Source organism: Ooceraea biroi, chromosome 6 (genome assembly GCF_003672135.1).
Source record: "Ooceraea biroi isolate clonal line C1 chromosome 6, Obir_v5.4, whole genome shotgun sequence".
Lineage (NCBI taxonomy): Eukaryota > Metazoa > Arthropoda > Insecta > Hymenoptera > Formicidae > Ooceraea > Ooceraea biroi.
The window spans coordinates 3,912,114-3,930,404 of NC_039511.1; the positions used below are offsets into that span (position 1 = coordinate 3,912,114).

General features: G+C 40.1%; 3 protein-coding genes and 1 long non-coding RNA gene across 7 annotated transcripts; 2 read left to right on the forward strand and 2 right to left on the reverse strand.

Annotated features, from left to right (window-relative positions):
* Window positions 1-441: 441 nt before the first annotated feature.
* LOC113562058 lies at window positions 442-4,138 on the forward strand. Its single transcript, XR_003406609.1, has 2 exons — window positions 442-483; window positions 766-4,138. It is a non-coding gene; the product is annotated as an uncharacterized LOC113562058 (long non-coding RNA).
* On the reverse strand, window positions 3,696-6,129 carry LOC105281296 (BLOC-1-related complex subunit 6). 3 transcript variants are annotated; one of them, XM_020032554.2, is made up of 5 exons: window positions 5,922-6,126; window positions 5,724-5,837; window positions 4,861-5,388; window positions 4,631-4,791; window positions 3,696-4,288 (listed from the first exon to the last, which is right to left on the reverse strand). In XM_020032554.2, exons 2-5 carry the CDS (start codon window positions 5,811-5,813, stop codon window positions 4,237-4,239), a joined length of 831 nt encoding a protein of 276 aa, XP_019888113.1. In that variant the 5' UTR covers window positions 5,814-5,837; window positions 5,922-6,126; the 3' UTR covers window positions 3,696-4,236. The 3 variants fall into 3 exon arrangements, with proteins under 3 accessions (XP_019888113.1, XP_011340709.1, XP_011340719.1); XM_011342407.3 differs by having other exon boundaries at window positions 4,146-4,288; window positions 5,724-5,863; window positions 5,922-6,129; XM_011342417.3 differs by lacking the exon at window positions 5,922-6,126 and having other exon boundaries at window positions 4,146-4,288; window positions 5,719-5,837.
* Window positions 6,130-6,309: 180 nt separating this feature from the next.
* LOC105282145 (tectonic-3) lies at window positions 6,310-11,073 on the forward strand. Of its 2 annotated transcripts, XM_026970079.1 has the most exons (9): window positions 6,310-6,421; window positions 6,528-6,830; window positions 7,139-7,246; window positions 7,326-7,586; window positions 8,089-8,375; window positions 8,484-8,717; window positions 8,953-9,112; window positions 9,221-9,411; window positions 9,479-11,073. In XM_026970079.1, the coding sequence occupies exons 3-9, from the start codon at window positions 7,159-7,161 to the stop codon at window positions 10,529-10,531; spliced, it is 2,274 nt and encodes a 757-aa protein (XP_026825880.1). In that variant the 5' UTR covers window positions 6,310-6,421; window positions 6,528-6,830; window positions 7,139-7,158; the 3' UTR covers window positions 10,532-11,073. The 2 variants fall into 2 exon arrangements, with proteins under 2 accessions (XP_026825880.1, XP_019888110.1); XM_020032551.2 differs by lacking the exons at window positions 6,310-6,421; window positions 6,528-6,830; window positions 7,139-7,246; window positions 7,326-7,586 and adding an exon at window positions 7,754-7,895 and having other exon boundaries at window positions 8,023-8,375.
* Window positions 11,074-11,225: 152 nt separating this feature from the next.
* Window positions 11,226-16,510, reverse strand: LOC105281371. The gene is made up of 13 exons (XM_011342554.3): window positions 16,372-16,510; window positions 15,742-16,153; window positions 15,435-15,647; window positions 15,051-15,230; window positions 14,917-14,964; window positions 14,627-14,811; window positions 14,377-14,497; window positions 13,739-14,267; window positions 13,375-13,580; window positions 13,050-13,287; window positions 12,000-12,216; window positions 11,749-11,921; window positions 11,226-11,669 (listed from the first exon to the last, which is right to left on the reverse strand). The coding sequence occupies exons 4-13, from the start codon at window positions 15,182-15,184 to the stop codon at window positions 11,574-11,576; spliced, it is 1,947 nt and encodes a 648-aa protein (XP_011340856.1). The 5' UTR covers window positions 15,185-15,230; window positions 15,435-15,647; window positions 15,742-16,153; window positions 16,372-16,510; the 3' UTR covers window positions 11,226-11,573.
* Between the last annotated feature and the right edge of the window lie 1,781 nt (window positions 16,511-18,291).

Consider the following 18,291-nt stretch of genomic DNA (forward strand, 5'->3'; position numbering starts at 1 on the left):
CCATCAACATCCACTCCGAGACGCAATATTCACGGTTCAAAAGTAATGCTCTGTATTTGGTGGGATAGTGTACTATGAGCTGTTAAATCCGCATGAGACTGTCACGGCTGATCGTTATCGACACCAATTGTACAAGTTGAAGCAAGCATTGGACCAAAAACGACTACCAATTGCGAGTAAACGACGGAAAGTGATTCTTCTTCGTGACAACGCTCGACCTGACGTTGCGTTATCAGTGAAAGAAACACTATTAGAGCTTGAATGGCAAGTCTTCTCCGGACATTGCTCGATGCGATTATTATTTGTTCCGGTCGATGCAACACGCTTTAGAGGATACACACTTTCATAATTTCGAAGAAGTGCGAAAATTCGTCAACGAATGGATCAACTGAAAAGAAGAGTCATTTTATCGTGGTGGAATCCATCTCTTGCCAGAAAGATGGGAAAAAGTTACAGAAAACGAAGGAAAATATTTTGATTAAGGTATTCATTCATTATCATATTTAAATACATGCGTTTTTGAGCAAAAAAAACCCTCAAAACTAAATCACACCCCTAATATTTAGAAAAAGATGTTTTACAGCGAAACAATAAAAAAAGCTACGGAAAGATCGAATTTCCATTAAACTCGTTCACAAAGTCGTTGGAATAAAAAGAATCTCTTTTACGTCTTAACGAGAGAAAGAGAGAGATAATCTCTACAAGAGTAAAACATATGGCGGGAAAACTGCGGCAACTGTAACACATGATTCCTTTGTCCGACAGTCCGCAGGTAGTTTCTGCTACTTTTTGCAGCGGGGAAAAGCCGCGAGGAAAATGCAGGACCACAGAGATGTCGCGCCACGAGAGGAAAGAGCAGGACGGGCTCGGGTTAAGGAAGGTGTGACGGAAAGCAGCGGCGGCAAAGCCGCGACATATGGAGGAAAGACCAAAGGCCAGAGAATTGCCGGGTGCAGCGCGAGCCAGCGCGAGAGAGGGCGAGGGAGGAGAGGAGGAAGGGGGAAAAAAACGCAGGGATCCGCGCGGTACTCGCGCTCGCTCGCTCGTCAGCTCCGCCACGCAACAATGCACCACCTTGCAGCCGTGCACACCGTCTCTTTCGCGTTTGCTTCTTTCTTGCCTCGGGCGCGGATGCTCTACTCGGACGTCCCGCGCGTCCGAGCCGCGATCCGCGACACGGCAGGATCTCTTGATTTTCTTGGTGCGTCGCATTCCGCACCGAAATGCGATCCGTCGCGAAAATACTGCACTATTGTATGGCCGACACGTTACGCAAGTTAGTGATCATGGTTTCTCGCGCACTTTTCCGAATCCTTCAAGTCTCTGTTATACGTTGGTCGGCTACTTGGTTACGCGCCAGAAATTCATAATCGCGATCTTAACAAGGAAAGTTGCGCAAAAAGCGACTGAAAAGTTGCAAAGTTTGGATTGCGAGCGTCGCTCCACGATCCACGGCCGCCTGGAAACCCTTCCACGTCACGCCCGCCCACGTCTCGAAGACCACTCATAATTACCAAACTTAATTTGCGAATAACGATTTAATTTGGTTCTCGAAGATTCCTCAAAGTTTGTCCATCACGCGCTACGTGCACACGCCACTCAAAATTCTGCAGTAATTACCGCAATTAGGATTAACTCCTCATCATCGCGGTTTTAATACTTGCGGATGTGTAGATTCTTTTTTTATGTTATAAAGTTATCCGAAAGTGCAACTAATGGAAACTGAAAAATTTTATTTCGTCTTTGCAACACGAATCAAGTGTAATTTTTTAAGAACCTTCTCTCTCTCTCTCTCTCTCTATTAACGCTAGAGTTGTCAGTATATTTGAACATTTTAATTTCATATTGAAGGCAACATCAATGGGTGCTCGCTTTTTCTTTGATTTGTTCCTTACATCCCGCAGATAACGAGTATCCTTACTCATTAACGCACTACGCGAATGTTCCAATATTAAAATCAATACACGTACACGTACGCTTGCGATATCGATGACTGCTGAAATACCGTGCAAAGTGATGTGCCGCTTTTACTAGTAATCGGTTTAAAAGATATTCCCTGAAAGCCCCCGGTCTGCTAGTAATGCCAAAGAAAATCTTTTTTCTCTCCTCCGCATTGAGGATGGAAATTGTGGAAGGATAAGGCATCATATGCGAAGAGAGAGAGAGAGAGAGAGAGAATGAGAGGCGAAAGAGAGATAGAAAACCGGAGAAAGGAAGAGAAAAAGGGAGGAAAGGAGGAAAAAGAGGGTGGTCGGGGGAGGGACGAGGGTCTGTAACTTATTGAATGAGGGCGGTATGCAGCGTACGTGAGAGGGTAGCGAAATGGGCGATGGTGATGGTGGGTCGACGGGAGGGAATGGAAGAAAGGAGGCGAAAGGTTTCTTACGCGGCTGCCTCGCGAAAGGGAGAGCGGCGTTCTCGCGCGGGAACGAGCATCGGGGCATCGCGACGCCGAGTTTTTTAATTAGCAGTCTGTGATCCTTTGAGCGATTTTTTCCTCGTTTTTCTTTTCCTTTTTCTTTTTTTTCAGTTCGTTCCTCCCCCTCCGCCCCTCGGCGTCTGGCCCGCCGCGCGAGCAAGTAAATCTACCCTTCCGCGCGAACGACACAGTCCGGATTGCGTGTGCCGACGCGCATTCGATGCTCCCGACGACGGTTCCACGACTGTCACGTTCCCATATATTTGTTTCATTTCGCCTCTTCTCTCCTCCTCCTTCTCAACTCACCTCTCCGTCGAAGACATTCGACTTCAGAGACGCGATTCCATCCCTGATCCCATCCCTCTTCTCTCGTCTCGCGCCCTAGCGAAATCCAGGCGACAGAGAGGCGAGGATACTCCCGCGGGAGGATACTTGCATCGTCTCTGAGTAATTTGCTAAGAAAGTCTCGGCTGTAACGGCAAGTGATCAAAGCGAGGAAATGAGTAACTTTGTGATCGGGTACGAGGTACTCCGCGCAACTTCGCCCGATTCCCATCTGACTCGACAAATGCAAACGCCAGGATTTTCATCAAGTTAGCCATAAATTTTTATCGTATTCCGATTAGCAACTTTTCTGATATATAGTATATTGTACAGGTATCCGAGTCGTGATGATTTCACGAGGAAGGATATACAATATTAAAAAGAAATTGAAATTGAAATTTATCATAAATTTTACCGTAAATAATCGTGCAATCGAAATATTTGGTAGAAAGGATGTATAAATGCGTGATATGATTATAAACATAACGAAGAATATACTTTCTTATTTTGTTATTCTGTTACTGATACATGCACATGTTCTTTTAATAGCGGTGAAGTTTGTTTGCCACTGACGCCTTTCGATTCTGCTGTCCAGAAGCAGAATTAAAATCATCGTGGCTTTAATAATTACCGTTGGCTGAATACGTTAAATGAGGCGCGGGTTGCAACCGGGGCTTTTTGCCCCGTTTTACCCTTTGGTATTATTTACAGCCCGAGTTCACAATGAGCGTCGCTGGTGCACAAGAGAGAAATCAGTTTACTCGTTGCCCGCTGACGCTGCGCGCCGTGTTGAGAGAAGATAAATGCGAAAATTGCAAATCGGGATGGTGGAGAGACGTAAATGGTATTTATGACGTGACAACACCATGTCCGCCTCAGGAAAAATGCTGTTGATAAAACTGCAGTGGAATGTTGAAGGACAAATGCCGGCGATAAAATAAATTTTAACGTCGCGTTAATTGCATTTTTATTTAACATTTATACTTGCGGCACATGTACAAAATATATATGAGGTAATCGTAGAAACTCTTTAATAACACACGCGTCGTGTAATATACATAAATTAAAACGTATTCAATGATGATTGCACTGGGAAAGAAATCTTTGCCATTTTATTCTGAAACTATTGTTTAACACTCTTGAGAAAGATAACGCTATATACAGATATGTATATTTACCTATTGAAAATCGTATTTTCTTTAGTTTAAGTTTTCTTTAAATAGTTTTCTTTACCTTATACGCCTTTTTTTAAATCAAGATGAAAATATATCAGAGAAATCTTGAAAAATGTGAAGCAGCACTTTATCCTACAAGTGGTCAATATACATCAATAAACTTTGTAATATTTCTGTTACGTCATTAATTAATTATATACAGAATAAATTAATATACAACATGTAACTTTATTTCTATCATGGACCTAATAAGCGTGCTTCAGAATAATTAATAGCGATTGAAATGTAATATATTGCAACTTCCTCCTTCGCAGCGTTTCACATATTCATCGCGTTCTCAAAAAGCTCCAGCATCCTTTTCATCTCTTTACTGAAAATAAAGGGAAAGAATATTGATATGCATCGTATCGTAGAAACGAAAGTATTACGTATATATATATATACACACACACGCGCGCATGTATGCAATATGCACTTATATATGTAAATGGGATTTTTTACGTTAAAATTATAATTCGCAATTAAGTACTTCTGATTGACTTTACAAGCAGACTTCGTGTGGCCTTTGCAAGGAATTTAATAAAAATGCTAATAGTTTATAACGACTAAAGTTTGTCCTCTATAATTTATTGCGTGTCTCGATTTAATTAGGATGACAGCATTTTCTATAATTTCTTTCGTAATTATTTCACGTAATTATTATAAAACTTACATCTGTTCTGCTAACTTGTAAATTGGCCCCATCGATTTGGACAATTCCTCACACTTGGCCATCAACTGATACATTGATTTTATGTTGTGATCGACCGCATCGCACGTTTTGCATACTGCATCTCTGTACGTTTCTAAGCAACCAACTGTGAGAGCCGACGCCTAGTAGCAATAACAAATAATTTTAATTTATATTTTACAGCTGCAATAAGGAAATGAGTATTGACTCACATTCTGTAAAATCGCGGCTAGATTCTCGGTTAACGCGTCCACAGAAGTCGCGACTTTCCTAGCTTCCATTTCCAGTTCATTCAATATGTTGTGATCGAGAGGCGGTAGCTGCGGAGTCAAAGCCTGCCTGTACAGACACGGGGTCGAACTTCGAGATCCAGGGAATGACGGAGTGTCGCCCTTCTTCGTCACGGGACTGGACAATTTGATTTTGTTCTCCAAGTCTTCCGTCACGAATAGCACCATGTCACCGTCCTGCATCACTCTGCCCTCCAGTTGCAAGTAACCCATGGCTTTGTGATAACTCGGCGGGTCCAGATCGTCGTCCTCCGTTGGGCTGCCGCTTCTACTTTTCAAATCCAACTGATCGGGTCTGTGACCGGAACTGCCGATTTTCTCCAGATTATCGTCCAGAAATTTTGTGCTGTCAATGTCTGGAGAATCAATGAGCGATCGCAATTCCGAGATAGGTGGTGAGGACTGCGAGTCAAATGATATCTCGGAATAAGATGCTGTCATCTCATGCAGCTGGAACAGCGAAATTATAAGCGTGAAAACTTCAAAACTTGCAAAACTTTATGAATTCTGTAGATATTTGTAGTTTCTTAACAAAATAAAAATATAATGTGGTTGGATAGCAATAACTCTCGAAAAAGTGTATATCTGTATTATCGAAAATCTATATTAACACAAAAATTACAGATCTTAAATAAATAAAATACGAGCAGCATTGAACATTTCTGAATAATAATCACCAACATGTGTATGTCCCCAAAATGACAATTTACACGCTATCACATGTAATTTACATATAAATTCATAAATGTTCAGCACTCGACACAATCCAGTAATTCTAACCTTACTCTGTCTTCGTCGTAGTCAATGACGGCATTCTTGTCATTTCGAGCATTCGTTCCTGATTTCGAAGCTGCTTCAATCTCATCCTGCTCCATTTTTAATTTGTGATAATTGCCGCTCTGTATAAAAATTTCGAAGAAAAGTACTGAATATTAGGTAAATATTGAAAGTACAGATTATTTCACTGATATTTTTAAGCTTACATATTCTGTGTACTTCGAGACTCGGTCTGAATTTGATCGCAGAAATTATCGCTCTCGTTGTTATCAACTCGCGTTTCTTTTTATAAATATAATGCCTTTAATTACAATAATTGTCACATAAAAGAGAGCCTGTCGCTACTTCACTATTTTTGTTGATCGTTTTGTACAGTGAAAGGGTTATGATCCGTTTTTTCACATGAGAAACCTCGAATAACTGGTTGCCATCTTACAGGTGCAGATATCTGTCAACTGCAGCGAGGATGCAGGTTATGAAACTTCATTAGTTCCAGAAACGTCAGCTACGAGCCTCCACTTCCTTGGCGCAAAAACTGACGTAGTAGTACGAGGCAACGATGGATGAGCCACGGGTTTGTTCTCAAGTAGCATAACTGCGACGAGTCGGGCAAGTTTTATTTTTTGATAACATCATTCAATAATGGAAAAAGACAATTTTCTATACTATGATACTACAACATCAAAGTTCAGGAAGGTCTAACGAGGTATGTCGAGGTTCGGTAACGTCCAGCAAGCTTCTGTAAAATCAAAAAATGTCTAGCAAGATATTGAAAAACCTTACAAAATTTGGTAATATTTGTCAATGCTCAGTGAAATCCTATAAGGTAAAGCGATATTCGACAAGATATGACATGTGAAGTCTAACGGGATTCAACAACGTTCAGAGAAAATTACATTTTTTATATTGCATTATATGGAATGCACCTGTTTGGTACTGATCAGTTGACCACAGCCAGCTGCTAGGCTGCTAGCTGTTCGTTGCTATGGTGATATATATATCAACATTGAAGTACATCAGTCATCGGTCCTTATTTGTTGTGAAGCAAACCTTTAACTTAGATATTGTTTAAACATTTCATTTGTTCATGTGTTGTACAGTTTATTTATCTTGAAGTAAGTAATTGGAAGAGATTTGTCTATTTGTATTTTTTAAAAATTACATTTATTTGATATATTTTGTACATAAAACATGATAATCGTGGTTAAAGTGGTTGATTGTAAGAACAGTAATATAACAGAATGGTTTACATAATGTCTATATATGTATCTTTTATATTTAGCTATATGTACATATGTATAGTATGTTAAAAATATCAGAGATAGTTAATTTTCTTTTTTTTCAGATAATAAATGTAATATAGTACATTCTTTAAATTCTTAAATCATGTACTCGAGATATTTATTTTATTTTATTTTTCCAGCTGCAACATGATTTTATGGCATGGCCGAATTGCATATAATTGGGCAAATTTCATCTGCAAGGAATTTCAAGCAACCACGACTGCTTTGCAAGTGGAATTTTTACGTCGGTAGGAGAAAGCAATAATAAATTTATAAATAAAATAGATTAATTTATTTATTGTTAATTGATATTCATCTTTGTCATAGGCAATGGTTGGAAAGTCGTGTCAGGACATGAAGAAGGACAAACGCAGGAGAGTTGCGATCTTTATACCAATAATCCAATCTGGGATCATCCTGTAGACTTATATTATACCACCCAGACCCTACAAAATTCTCCGAAACTATTACTGCAAGTGTTTTGTAGAGATAATTATGGAAGGATACTATTTCTTTCATACGGTGTACATAATATTCCTTTGTCACCTGGTTCGCATACGTTAGAATGCCATACATGGAAACCTATCGGTAACACACTTTTAGTAAAATTTCACAATTTTGCTAAACTACTAAACTTATCAGTATTTTACCGGTAACAATCATTGTGTAGGCAACTGGAAGGACAGGCTGCACGATAAATTCTTGGGAAGAACTTTACAGTTAAAGTCACCGAGTGTTCTAATCAACACAGTAGATAGGTTCGAGATACTCACTCAAAGTATGGGAACAGTGATCGTTCACTTGCATATCCTGGCAAGGAATTTTGACAAATTTGGATGCCAATTATGAAGGGAGAATCGTGAAGAGAAACGCACAGACAATACACTCGCGAGATGTGTAAGCAGCCTATTTTCTAATTATAAAGACTAATCTCTCAAAAACGATAGAAAAGATATTATATTTAATTTCGACAAATATTTAAGTTTTATTTTATAACAATATCTAAGCAATTAATATTTTGCAGCCATATTTTTCCCGCTACTGTTAGTTTTAACGTCCGTCAACGTGGCGCGTGTAAAGAAAATTGAAGACGTATTAATCTGCACAAACGATACCGATTGTAGCGAGTCAGATTTGACCATACAGAATCCTAAAGTTGACGATTCAGCTTTAGGAGAGCTGTCAAATGATACAGAGGAGGCTAGTACTGCCTCTGTGACAGCGTCTTCAGAAACAACTGCAAAAATAACTTTCGATGTAACGGAGCAACCGGAATTGCAGTCAACGACAATATCTTCGACCACTGTTGCTGTGCCTTTAAATAATAATCCAATTCTCGGAGCCAAACGGAAGGACATATGCGAATGTGATTTAACTGTACGCACATTTATGCTTTTATTAACCATTTATTGAGTATCATGAATAGTTATCGCTATTTCGTATATTATTATTATTATTACATACGCTCTTTCTCGTTTTCTACAGAGATCTTCTTGCGACGTCAATTGTTGCTGCGACATAGACTGCAATCAGTTTCACCTGTCGGCCTTTTCGCATTGTCAGGAGGATTATCACGAGCTTTATGACAGCCGGTATTGCTACAACCGCAATTTCATACAACGAAACAACACGCCCTTCATCTTCGAAAAACTCGCGAATAATTTATTTTGCATTTTATACGACAATCTCCCGCCTACGTACAGCGTTGATAACGACTCGGTAAGTAAATTACTCATACTCATTACAACACTACTTTAACTTTTAAAGGAAGTCACGCAATGTATTATGCACGGTTTGCAAAGTCTAATCGCTGTTCTCACGATAACTTTAATTATACGCAAATTGTTAGTAACTAATTATTTAAGTATATGTATTATTAAGTATAAATTTGTATTTTTTAGTCAGTGTCATATAACAATTGTTAATCCGTCGATATTAATATTTCCTGCTTTAGATACTAAAAAATGCAAAAGATCTGTGGAAAACGGTGCAGATGAGGAGATACACGTGGAAAGTAGAGCATGGCAAGGTAATGCCGAAGTACAATTTGTCTAAACATTATCAACATGGAGATGTATTGTGGAAATTACATGAAAGCTCTATTGAAGCAGTAGGTAATACAAACTTTTATCTTTCTTTATTTCAATTGTATTTATATGTAAAAATCTCACGAGGAAAAATCTCATAACTATCAAATTCTCTCTAATAATACGCCATTTTAGAGTTTCCGCAAACTGGATTTTCTGGCACCTGTTCTTTTACAAAAACTGTGAGATATTTGGAAAACTGGAAAGGTGCATGCGTGCAAAATAAATTAACTAACGCTAATCGATATCTGTTTGCCACAACATTCAATAACTTCACTATTATCAGTTCCCTGCCATCATTTAACGATACATTCGTCTCAAAGCAGGTATAATTTCATAGTTACAAAGTTTGCGTTTGTGATGTCGTTTCTAACTCGAGCAATTATTTTTCAGACGTGTCGGGGCAACGTTTGTTTGCCAGTAAAGTCTCATTATTGCCTGAATTCATTCTCCACGTGCAACGAAAGCGGGATATCTGGAGTCTGCACGAACTCCACCTGTATCAACGTCGTAAAGGGCTTGAAATATGTGATCGCACATAATGGCTCAGCTGGTGTCCACAGCATTGACGCGTATCTCGATATAGGCAATGCTTCTCACGCGTTTTATCAGTATTTCGAGGTTCGCTATCACTGGGCAGGCACGAATGAAACGAAAGCTCTCGCCCGTAGCGGAAATCCCGGCTACCTTTTGGGCAAACCAATCGTCGTTGGCTCTCGCGTCAATGAGAGCGAGGGAATCTCCTTTAACAAAACTAATGGATTTCTCACGCTGCCTGTGGCTGGGAAGAGCGGAGAGTGCGATCGAATCGACAGATATTTGATCGCATTCGGCGAAGATGTCAGGTCGAGGTGCTCCGTCAGGTTGTCCGTCAAGAATTTCACCGTCTCGTCGTGCGCGGAACTGCAAAATCTGACTACACGTCTCTTGACGAAGGATTCCTTGTTAAGTGCGAACCAGAGTCACGGGATCTACGTTTCCAAACGGGGTAATTTCACCAGCAGGAGTAGCGACGAGTGGTCGCGCGTCGCGTTCGACAGGCTACCGCAAAGTGTCGTAACCGCGCACGCAAGTGGAAAGCAAATTCTGTGTTCAGGATTAATCACGTCCTTGCGCGTGGACGTGATTTATTCAACGTTGCCGAAGCCCAAAGGTATGACGAACCACAAAATATTGGGAGCGGCCGTTACCTTCGGTAAGGAGGAGGATGTTAGCTGGCGAAAGTGCGGAGGGAAAAATTGCACGGATATCCTAAGCGTAGACGTTATTTCCTATGTCAACTTTCACGATGTTTCAAAGACGTCCAAGTATCACTTTGTTGGAGGATCTAATTTGGACATCACTTTGCCCTACGATTTTTTCTATCCATTTCTGAATGGCTCGGAAAAGATGGAAGTATCAAACGTATTGATTCTTTTGATCATATATTATATAGGCTTGACGTAATACCAAATATTCGGTTTGAAATACAGCTTAATTATATATTTATAGATTTATACAATCCTATACTTTCAGTATCTTTTATTTTATTTAGCTATAAGATTTTCGCGCGTGAATCTGATACCACAAGTATTAACACATTGATGTCCCACAGAATTCTAGAGTTTATAGTATTAAGGAAAAAATGTGTAGATTTACATACTTAGATGCCTGAATTTTTTACATATTTATTTTAGATAATAAATATTATATATAAATATAAATATACACGTCTGCTTCTCTTTGATATGTAAGAATTGTAACAGTTTATTTTATTTTATTTACATGTGTATGAATGTACATGAAATATGAAAATCAAGTACAGATGTAATAGATCTTGGGAAATATTCGAGCGCTCTATGAGAAGTATCTACTTCAAAAATTTTTTACATACTAATAAGAATTGTTTCTTTGAATTCCGTCATGAATATTAGCTCATTATTACGATTTAGAAGACTAGTAGATATTAATCTGTATTCTTACCACATATAGGACTGTTACATATAGAATTAATAAGTTCTTAATTTATTATTACATCCTACTTGAACATTACGAATATTTTCTTTACAAATATATAAATAGCATCTTTTCTTTTACATATTCATTATTAAAACAATATATTATTCTTATTACTCATTAATCCACAAAATAAAACGCGCAAAAATAGTGTAATAAATAATGGTAACATTCTTAATATAATATTTAATAAAAATGTATCTTTGGAAAATAGAAACTACGTTCGAATTATTATACATTGGCACAATAGAAATAAAAATAAAAACTTTTATATATATATAACAAAAATTTTGAATACTACCGTTGCGGTACACCCAAATTCACATAGCCAAATAGCAACATTAAAATCACAGTATCACTTTAAATTGAACAACATCTCTTATCTCCGATGCAATTAAAATTATGCTTCCTTTGATTAATCCTTTAATATAAGAATGATTATTATGTACAATTATAATACATGTATGTGTATGTATCATAATATTTAGATCTATCACTTGCAATAGCAATACTTGCGTAAGTGAAACAACGAGTTCTCCACGCACCTCGCTTGGTTCCCGTACATATTAATCCTGCTAACGTCCGAGATCTGTGACAAAGTTAGTTACGCGTTTAGCGTAAAAATATTTTCCATCCCCTTATATTAAGACGAATCGATCCAAGCTTACCTTGGTACGGAAGATGTTCCTCGTGAGATCGTAAACGATGCTGACCTCGAACAACGCCCCGCCCGGCACCGTCTTCACTTTCAGCTGATAAATGTCCGTGGTCACCTTAGTCTTGGCACTGAAGTCGCCTATGAAACCGTCCTGATCTCCAGATTTTCGGAAATCCAGTAAACCTGAAGCACGTTCATGTCAGTTCACGTCAAGCTGACCGCGAGCTGACATCGTGACACTTTTTCTTACACCTTTCGTACCTTTAGTAGGTATGAGTTTAGCGGCCCACAGGATCTCATCCAGATGCAATGTCGCGCATATGTCGCGATGGTCCGCGGTGTAATCGTTGAGAAACTGGACGAAGTAGTTCGCGGCGGCAACAGCGTTCGTATCGTCGATCGAAATCTCTTTCCAGCTAAGGCAGGCACACCAGTGCGGCTCTATGAAGGCATCGGCGCAAGTCCTGTCCAGGGGCACCTGAAACATTCCATTCAAAACGTTTCTCAGATCATTATGAAAATTACGCACTGCCTATAGCTCGAGTGTTACGTCATTTGAACGTGTTGACTCAGCGGTGTATTCTTAAGAAGTTACGTTTTGCCCACCGACAATGCAACGAAGGAGTCCTCGCGTAAAATAGGTCGATTAGCAAGCGAGTCGCAGCCGTGGTGGGGATATCTCGATAGCGCGTTGCTCCATTCATTAGTATCATTTATTTTTAGAGTTCGCGCGCGTGGTATTACGTGAATGCATCTTTTGTTTTCTGAAACTCGCGCGGAAAGCACGGATGGATCCTGTCGTCGCGACTTTTGAGATTATTGCAGATAAAACTTGATAATTGACATTGTAAGTCGTGCGTGTAACAAACGTGAGCGTACAAGCTTGCCGTGATCACTATAAAGTGTCTACTAGAATAACGATTGTACACTCGTCGTAGTTGTCATTGTTAGACGCCATTGCTTTTCACGGCTGCATTCACCCGGCGATAAAAGGTACTGTTTCGTTGTATTATCATAAGAATTCAAATGTGAATGTAGGTAACGTATTACAGCTCTAGAAAGAAAATGTAAATGTGTTAATGGCTTATCCAAAATTGGATTACAAATTGATTCGAAAGTCAGTGAATTATTTAGTTAATTAGAGATTAATAAAAGTTAGCTGGACGCGCCAGTAGCAAATTATGAAACACATTGGACTTGACTTGAATTTCGATTTTGTAATTATAAAATACGTAATAAAAAATTACGAATATATAAAACTGTAACTAGTGCAAATGAATAACGGCGATAAAAGGTAATTGCGAGTCTTACCTTATCAAACAAGCTGATCGCTCTTTGACGACGATCTCCGTCTTTAGGCGTATCAAAGTTGAGTATGGTCTCCAGTGTCTTGTGCACGTCAAACGGTGATGTCAAGTATTGCGTGTTGTACACAAAGTTCGCGTACGCTTGTGGATGCACTTGCTTGAACCACGGTGGGAAAATGAAAGAGAAAAACGGCAGCCTCTCCTCTTGCTTACCTTGCAAGGTATTACGTATATCCGCAAATCTGTGAAACAGGAAACATTGCTCGTGCGGCCAACTTAATGAAGCACGAGCGCCTTTCTCATTACAATTATAAGGTATGTGCACAGACCTGTGTCCATGATCGCTCATCAAGATCAGAATGGTGTTGTTCAAGTGGCCGTGATCGTGGAGATCGCTCACCCACGAGTGCAAATCGTCGTCGACTACTCCGATGTCGTTGTAAGAGTCGTGGGAAAGTTCCCCGTGAAATCCGAACACGAATTTCGGCTGTTGCTTGTACGCGTCGAATATGGTTTTTATGTAATTCATCATTACCTACAATTCACTCCGTCAATCATCGACAATCGTTACCGACAGCTGCATTAGATAAGCACACACGCGAGTGCATAATTCCAAAATATCGCATTGAAAGGCTGCTATCAGTACTATCATTTCCATTTTATCTTATCCGTGCACTCACAGCACGCACTTACCTTGTGACGCGGAATGCCGGCCACACAGAACTTGTTGTACTTCCTGAAGTACGTGGAAGCGGCCAGATAATACGTGCGCATGTAGTGGTGCGTCGGTTGCTCGTCGAATCCCTTCAAGCGATAGGTGAAAGTGCCGATATGCGGCACGTCCTCCATGAAGCCCGTTATGTAACCGTGCTCCTTATATTTGCTCCATATCATGGGGTAAACGTTGACGTAGCTCGCTTTTGCGCCCATGCGTTTCCGCGTCTCCGGTAACTCGAGCTCGATCTTGCCGGTGAGGATTGGGATGAGCGCCTGCGGGGTGCCGTCTCCCACGATGTTGTACCCTTCCAGGACCAAGGCGTCCAGCTGGTGCTTTATGAGACGATAGGTCTTGGGCAGTTTACGGATGAACGTGTTTCGCGACAGCGAGTCGAAGCCGAACATGAGCACGTTCAGCTTCAGGCCTGTGTCCGGCACGTTGTCCCAGGTGTATTGCCGTTTGACGCGCGGATCGCGCTTCACCCCGGGAAGTACACTCTGCCATCTAAACATATGCATCTGAACGTGTACACCGAAACGTCTAACATCTAACACGCACAGCAAGATAACAGCGCGTTGTACAAATAGGATTAATACAGAACAAGCGAACTCACACATCTCCACTCTTCGATTTGCACTTGACATCCGCGAAATCGCTATCTGTCAGAGTATAGAAGTCGTCGGCTTCTATAGCATTTAACTCCTTCGTATGATAATCGTCAGTTCTGACAATCTCTAAAATAGCAGTAGATTATTAGATGAAGTAGCATTAGTTAATAGTAATAATTCAAAAGAAATTCAGAACATTGAAAATAATGGTGACAAGTTCATTTAAAAAATAAATATCATGTTTTCCTAACGTACCACTGAAGGTGCATGTTATACGTCCATACTTTGCTTTCGCCTTATTGGTAATGACAAGTCTTGAACCGTCCACCGTGACCCAATCTTCAGGTCCGCACGACAAAGGCGGGACGTCGTGTATAAATTTCATTATTTCAGGACTAGAGATATTTAACTGAGGTAATTTGCACGCAACGACGCCTTCCCTACACAAATATATTGAACACAAATGATAAGTAATAATTATCAAGAATAAAGTGCATGAATTATGTTTTCTAAAAAATCATGAAATATTAATGAAAAATGATTACCCGACATAGGATTGCTCGGACTCTTTGATTAATTGTGATATGTGCATTCTGAAATGATTCATCATTTTAGTTAAGCTGTAAGACTGCAAGACGTAAGACATTAAGGCAAGGCATTAAAGAAGATCGATACTCACAATTTCTCCAGATTCGACAAGTCAGGATCATTGAATCCTAGCTCTGTTCTTATCACTTGAATAATACAAAACAGCAGCGCTGTGGACAGCACTATTATTATGCAGCGACGAAAATGATACGTTGTGACCCTCATGTTTGTTTAACTTATTACTTCTGTGATTATTTTACAGTGATTATTCCTGCAAACAGAACGTGTCTCACGTTAAACAATATTTAATTAAAAATTAGAACATTCTTTTATGGATTAATATTGCACATTCATTTCCATACGTTATAATATTAATGCAGACTGAACTTTTCTTTTACTACACGAGTTGCATTGTATATGTTAAGTTTATATGTAAGCAAACAGAGTTTTTATCCAATCAAAACTACACTCTTACTTGTTCAGTAACTGTTAGCATGAGAAGAACCACGTTGATTTGACTTCATGTGACTGGTGTGTGTCATGTGAGAGAGACTGTTGTGGTTTAGTTTATCATAACACTGCCGATAATAGCATGATATATTACCCCAGGATATGTATTGCAATTATCACAGATTAAAATACTGAAAAATATTTCTCCTCTGACAAGCCAGCTTAGTTCAACTCAATCCTAAAATGATTCGGTAATATCATACTGCATGGTTTTTTGGTTACTGTCAACACAACTTAATCACAATTAAGTACAAGACTGAATATATACTCACAGTACGGCGCGTAACCTGGTAGTGTCACAAACAGCTGGCACGCGTACGTTGCATGAATGTTTAAACAAACAATGACTCTGAGAAACGAATGAGAAGACGAATTCTTATGGCCAGCGGGAAAAAAAATACTGATAAAATTGACTTGGCACGAGGAAATTATCACGTTCAACGACACATGTTCCGCCTCACGTCGACACAACGGCCACACAGAGTCTGTCAGCGGAAAAAATTCGTACGCCAAGTACAAAATATTCGCGAAGACGTATCATTTAAGAGGTATCAACCGAGCTCTACCTGCGCATTATCATCGATGACGGGCAAATCTGATGAATGTATAATATACAGGCGCACGGCAGTCAGTCGACGATATCGAGCTCGAAGTACGACGACAGCAGAGAAAATGCTCTCGAGGCTGATGGAGAACACATTGTTAACTAGTTAAAGAACACACGACGGAGTCTCCATTCAAGAACGATTTACCATGCACCACGCGAGTACATCATTTGTCGAGGCAAGAAAAGAGTACGAGAGAGGGGAAGCGAGAGAGAGAGAGAGAGCCAGGCAGAGACAGGCAGACAGACGGGGAGAAAGAGAGAGAGACGCTCCGGGCCGGGTTCAGAGTGTGCGAACCTCGTCGCGAAATCACGCTACATCACGCGATGTCTGCGTTTTTTCGCCGGGCGAATCCGCGAATTGCCGGACGAGCACTCAGGCTAGAGGGATGCGCGTAACTTCACGACGACCGACATCACGCGACAGTGTCGGAGACTTGCCGCCTACGCTCGAGTCCCGGCAACCGACCCGCCGCCCCTCCCGCCGAAGTTTCCATTGAAGATCGAAGTCGTTTCGGCACGACACGCGTGAGGACGCAACGCCCGCGCGCGCGCGCATTTCGCTCACGCGTTCACGTGCGAGGGCTCCTTCCTCGCCGCGCGCATTCCCGGCGGCGCGTCCCGAGGCACGAACGTGGCGCGGTCATCGGTCGACTATCGCGTGACGTCACACTCGACGCGGACTTCACTTCGATCTTTCAAAATTTCCTCGAGAATTCGAGATCTTTCCTCGATCTCCTCAACTGTCCTCCGTTGACCGGCTCCCGTTGATGTGGAAGTGTCTCTCTCCTTCTCTGCGTCTCGTCTTCGTCTCGACGCTGCCAAGTAAGTGCCCAGTGAGCAAAATGTGTGCAATCTGCCAGCAGATCGGCAAGAGATTACTGCAGAAGTTGATAGCAAGTTGGCATCCGTTATGTCCGCATTAGGATAGTGATCTGCCAGCAGAGCCTGCTAACAGACTCTGACAGCAGATTGGCGGCAGAAACCGAGCAGGATCTGTTAACATCTGACGGCAGATTGACGGCAGAAACCGAACAGAATCTGCAGCTTTTGGCCATTCATATTTACGATATATTAAAGCATGTGTTTACTTTTAACACACTATAAATTGGCATTTTATATTACCATGTGTTACTAGAACGCATTTGTTTGTTTGTTAAATTAAAGTACATTTGTAATTGGTCAGTCTTAGAACTACAGATGTTATTAAACCTGATTAAAGGTGACGTGTAAACATATGTCATTTATATGCAAATGTAAGCTAATATTCACATAGTTGTACATAATCTGCAATCCTTGATTGATATTATAATTAATCATAGGCCGGTATTCATAGTCGAATCTTATATTTAAGACCGTCTTAAGGGGGGAGCCTGCTTTAGAACGTTGAAAATAAGGTATAATTTTACGAATTTTTTTGGAGAAACTATACAGCGGATCATTATAAAACTTTGATGCATTTATTAGTACATGTTTAAAGATAACAAAAATTATTTTTTGATTTGAATATATCGCCTGTAGAGGTCGTCCTGGAGGCATCTTAGTGCAGCCGGCATTGTAAATTGGTGAGCATTCTCCTGCCTCCAAATTTCATCCAAACTGAAAAATTGAAATATTTTCTCGTTATTTATGAATTCCCATCGTCGATGAACCTTTAATATTCATAAAAACATTAAGTTAAACAATTATTTTTGCATGAAAAAGTTCAAAAACTTTGCCTAAAAATCGTACTTTTGTGTTCTAAGCTCCACCATTTTGGCACTTTTCAACTTTTTTCTTCTCTCTTTGGTTCATCGACGATGGGAATTCATAAATAACGAGAACATGTTTCAATTTTTCAGTTTAGACGAAATTTGGAGGCAGGAGAATGCTCACCAATTTGCAATGCCGGCGACGCGGCTGCACTAAGATTTCTCCAGGACGACCTCTACAAGCGATATATTCAAATCAAAAAATAATTTTTTTATCTTTAAACATGTACTAATAAATGCATCAAAGTTTTATAATGATCCGCTGTATAGTTTCTCCAAAAACAATTCGTAAAATATACCTTATTTTCAGCGTTCTAAAGCAGGCTCCCCCCTTAACATTTGACGGCAGATTGACAGCAGAAACCGAACAGAATCTGCAGCTTTTGGCCATTCATATTTACGATATATTAAAGCATGTGTTTACTCTTAACACACTATAAATTGGCATTTTATATTACCATGTGTTA

Coding starts and splice junctions, on each gene's coding strand:
- LOC105281371 (XM_011342554.3), bottom strand. CDS start 15,184: ATGAGGGTCACAACGTATCATTTTCGTCGCTGCATAATAATAGTGCTG. Junction 13,581..13,738: donor CCGGCATTCCGCGTCACAAG/GTAAGTGCGTGC, acceptor AGTGAATTGTAG/GTAATGATGAATTACATAAA. Junction 11,670..11,748: donor GGAACATCTTCCGTACCAAG/GTAAGCTTGGAT, acceptor ACTTTGTCACAG/ATCTCGGACGTTAGCAGGAT.
- LOC105282145 (XM_026970079.1), top strand. CDS start 7,159: ATGGCCGAATTGCATATAATTGGGCAAATTTCATCTGCAAGGAATTTC. Junction 7,587..8,088: donor CCATACATGGAAACCTATCG/GTAACACACTTT, acceptor AGAAAATTGAAG/ACGTATTAATCTGCACAAAC. Junction 9,412..9,478: donor ATACATTCGTCTCAAAGCAG/GTATAATTTCAT, acceptor ATTATTTTTCAG/ACGTGTCGGGGCAACGTTTG.
- LOC105281296 (XM_020032554.2), bottom strand. CDS start 5,813: ATGGAGCAGGATGAGATTGAAGCAGCTTCGAAATCAGGAACGAATGCT. Junction 5,389..5,723: donor TTGACTACGACGAAGACAGA/GTAAGGTTAGAA, acceptor TCGCTGTTCCAG/CTGCATGAGATGACAGCATC. Junction 4,792..4,860: donor TAGCCGCGATTTTACAGAAT/GTGAGTCAATAC, acceptor TATTGCTACTAG/GCGTCGGCTCTCACAGTTGG.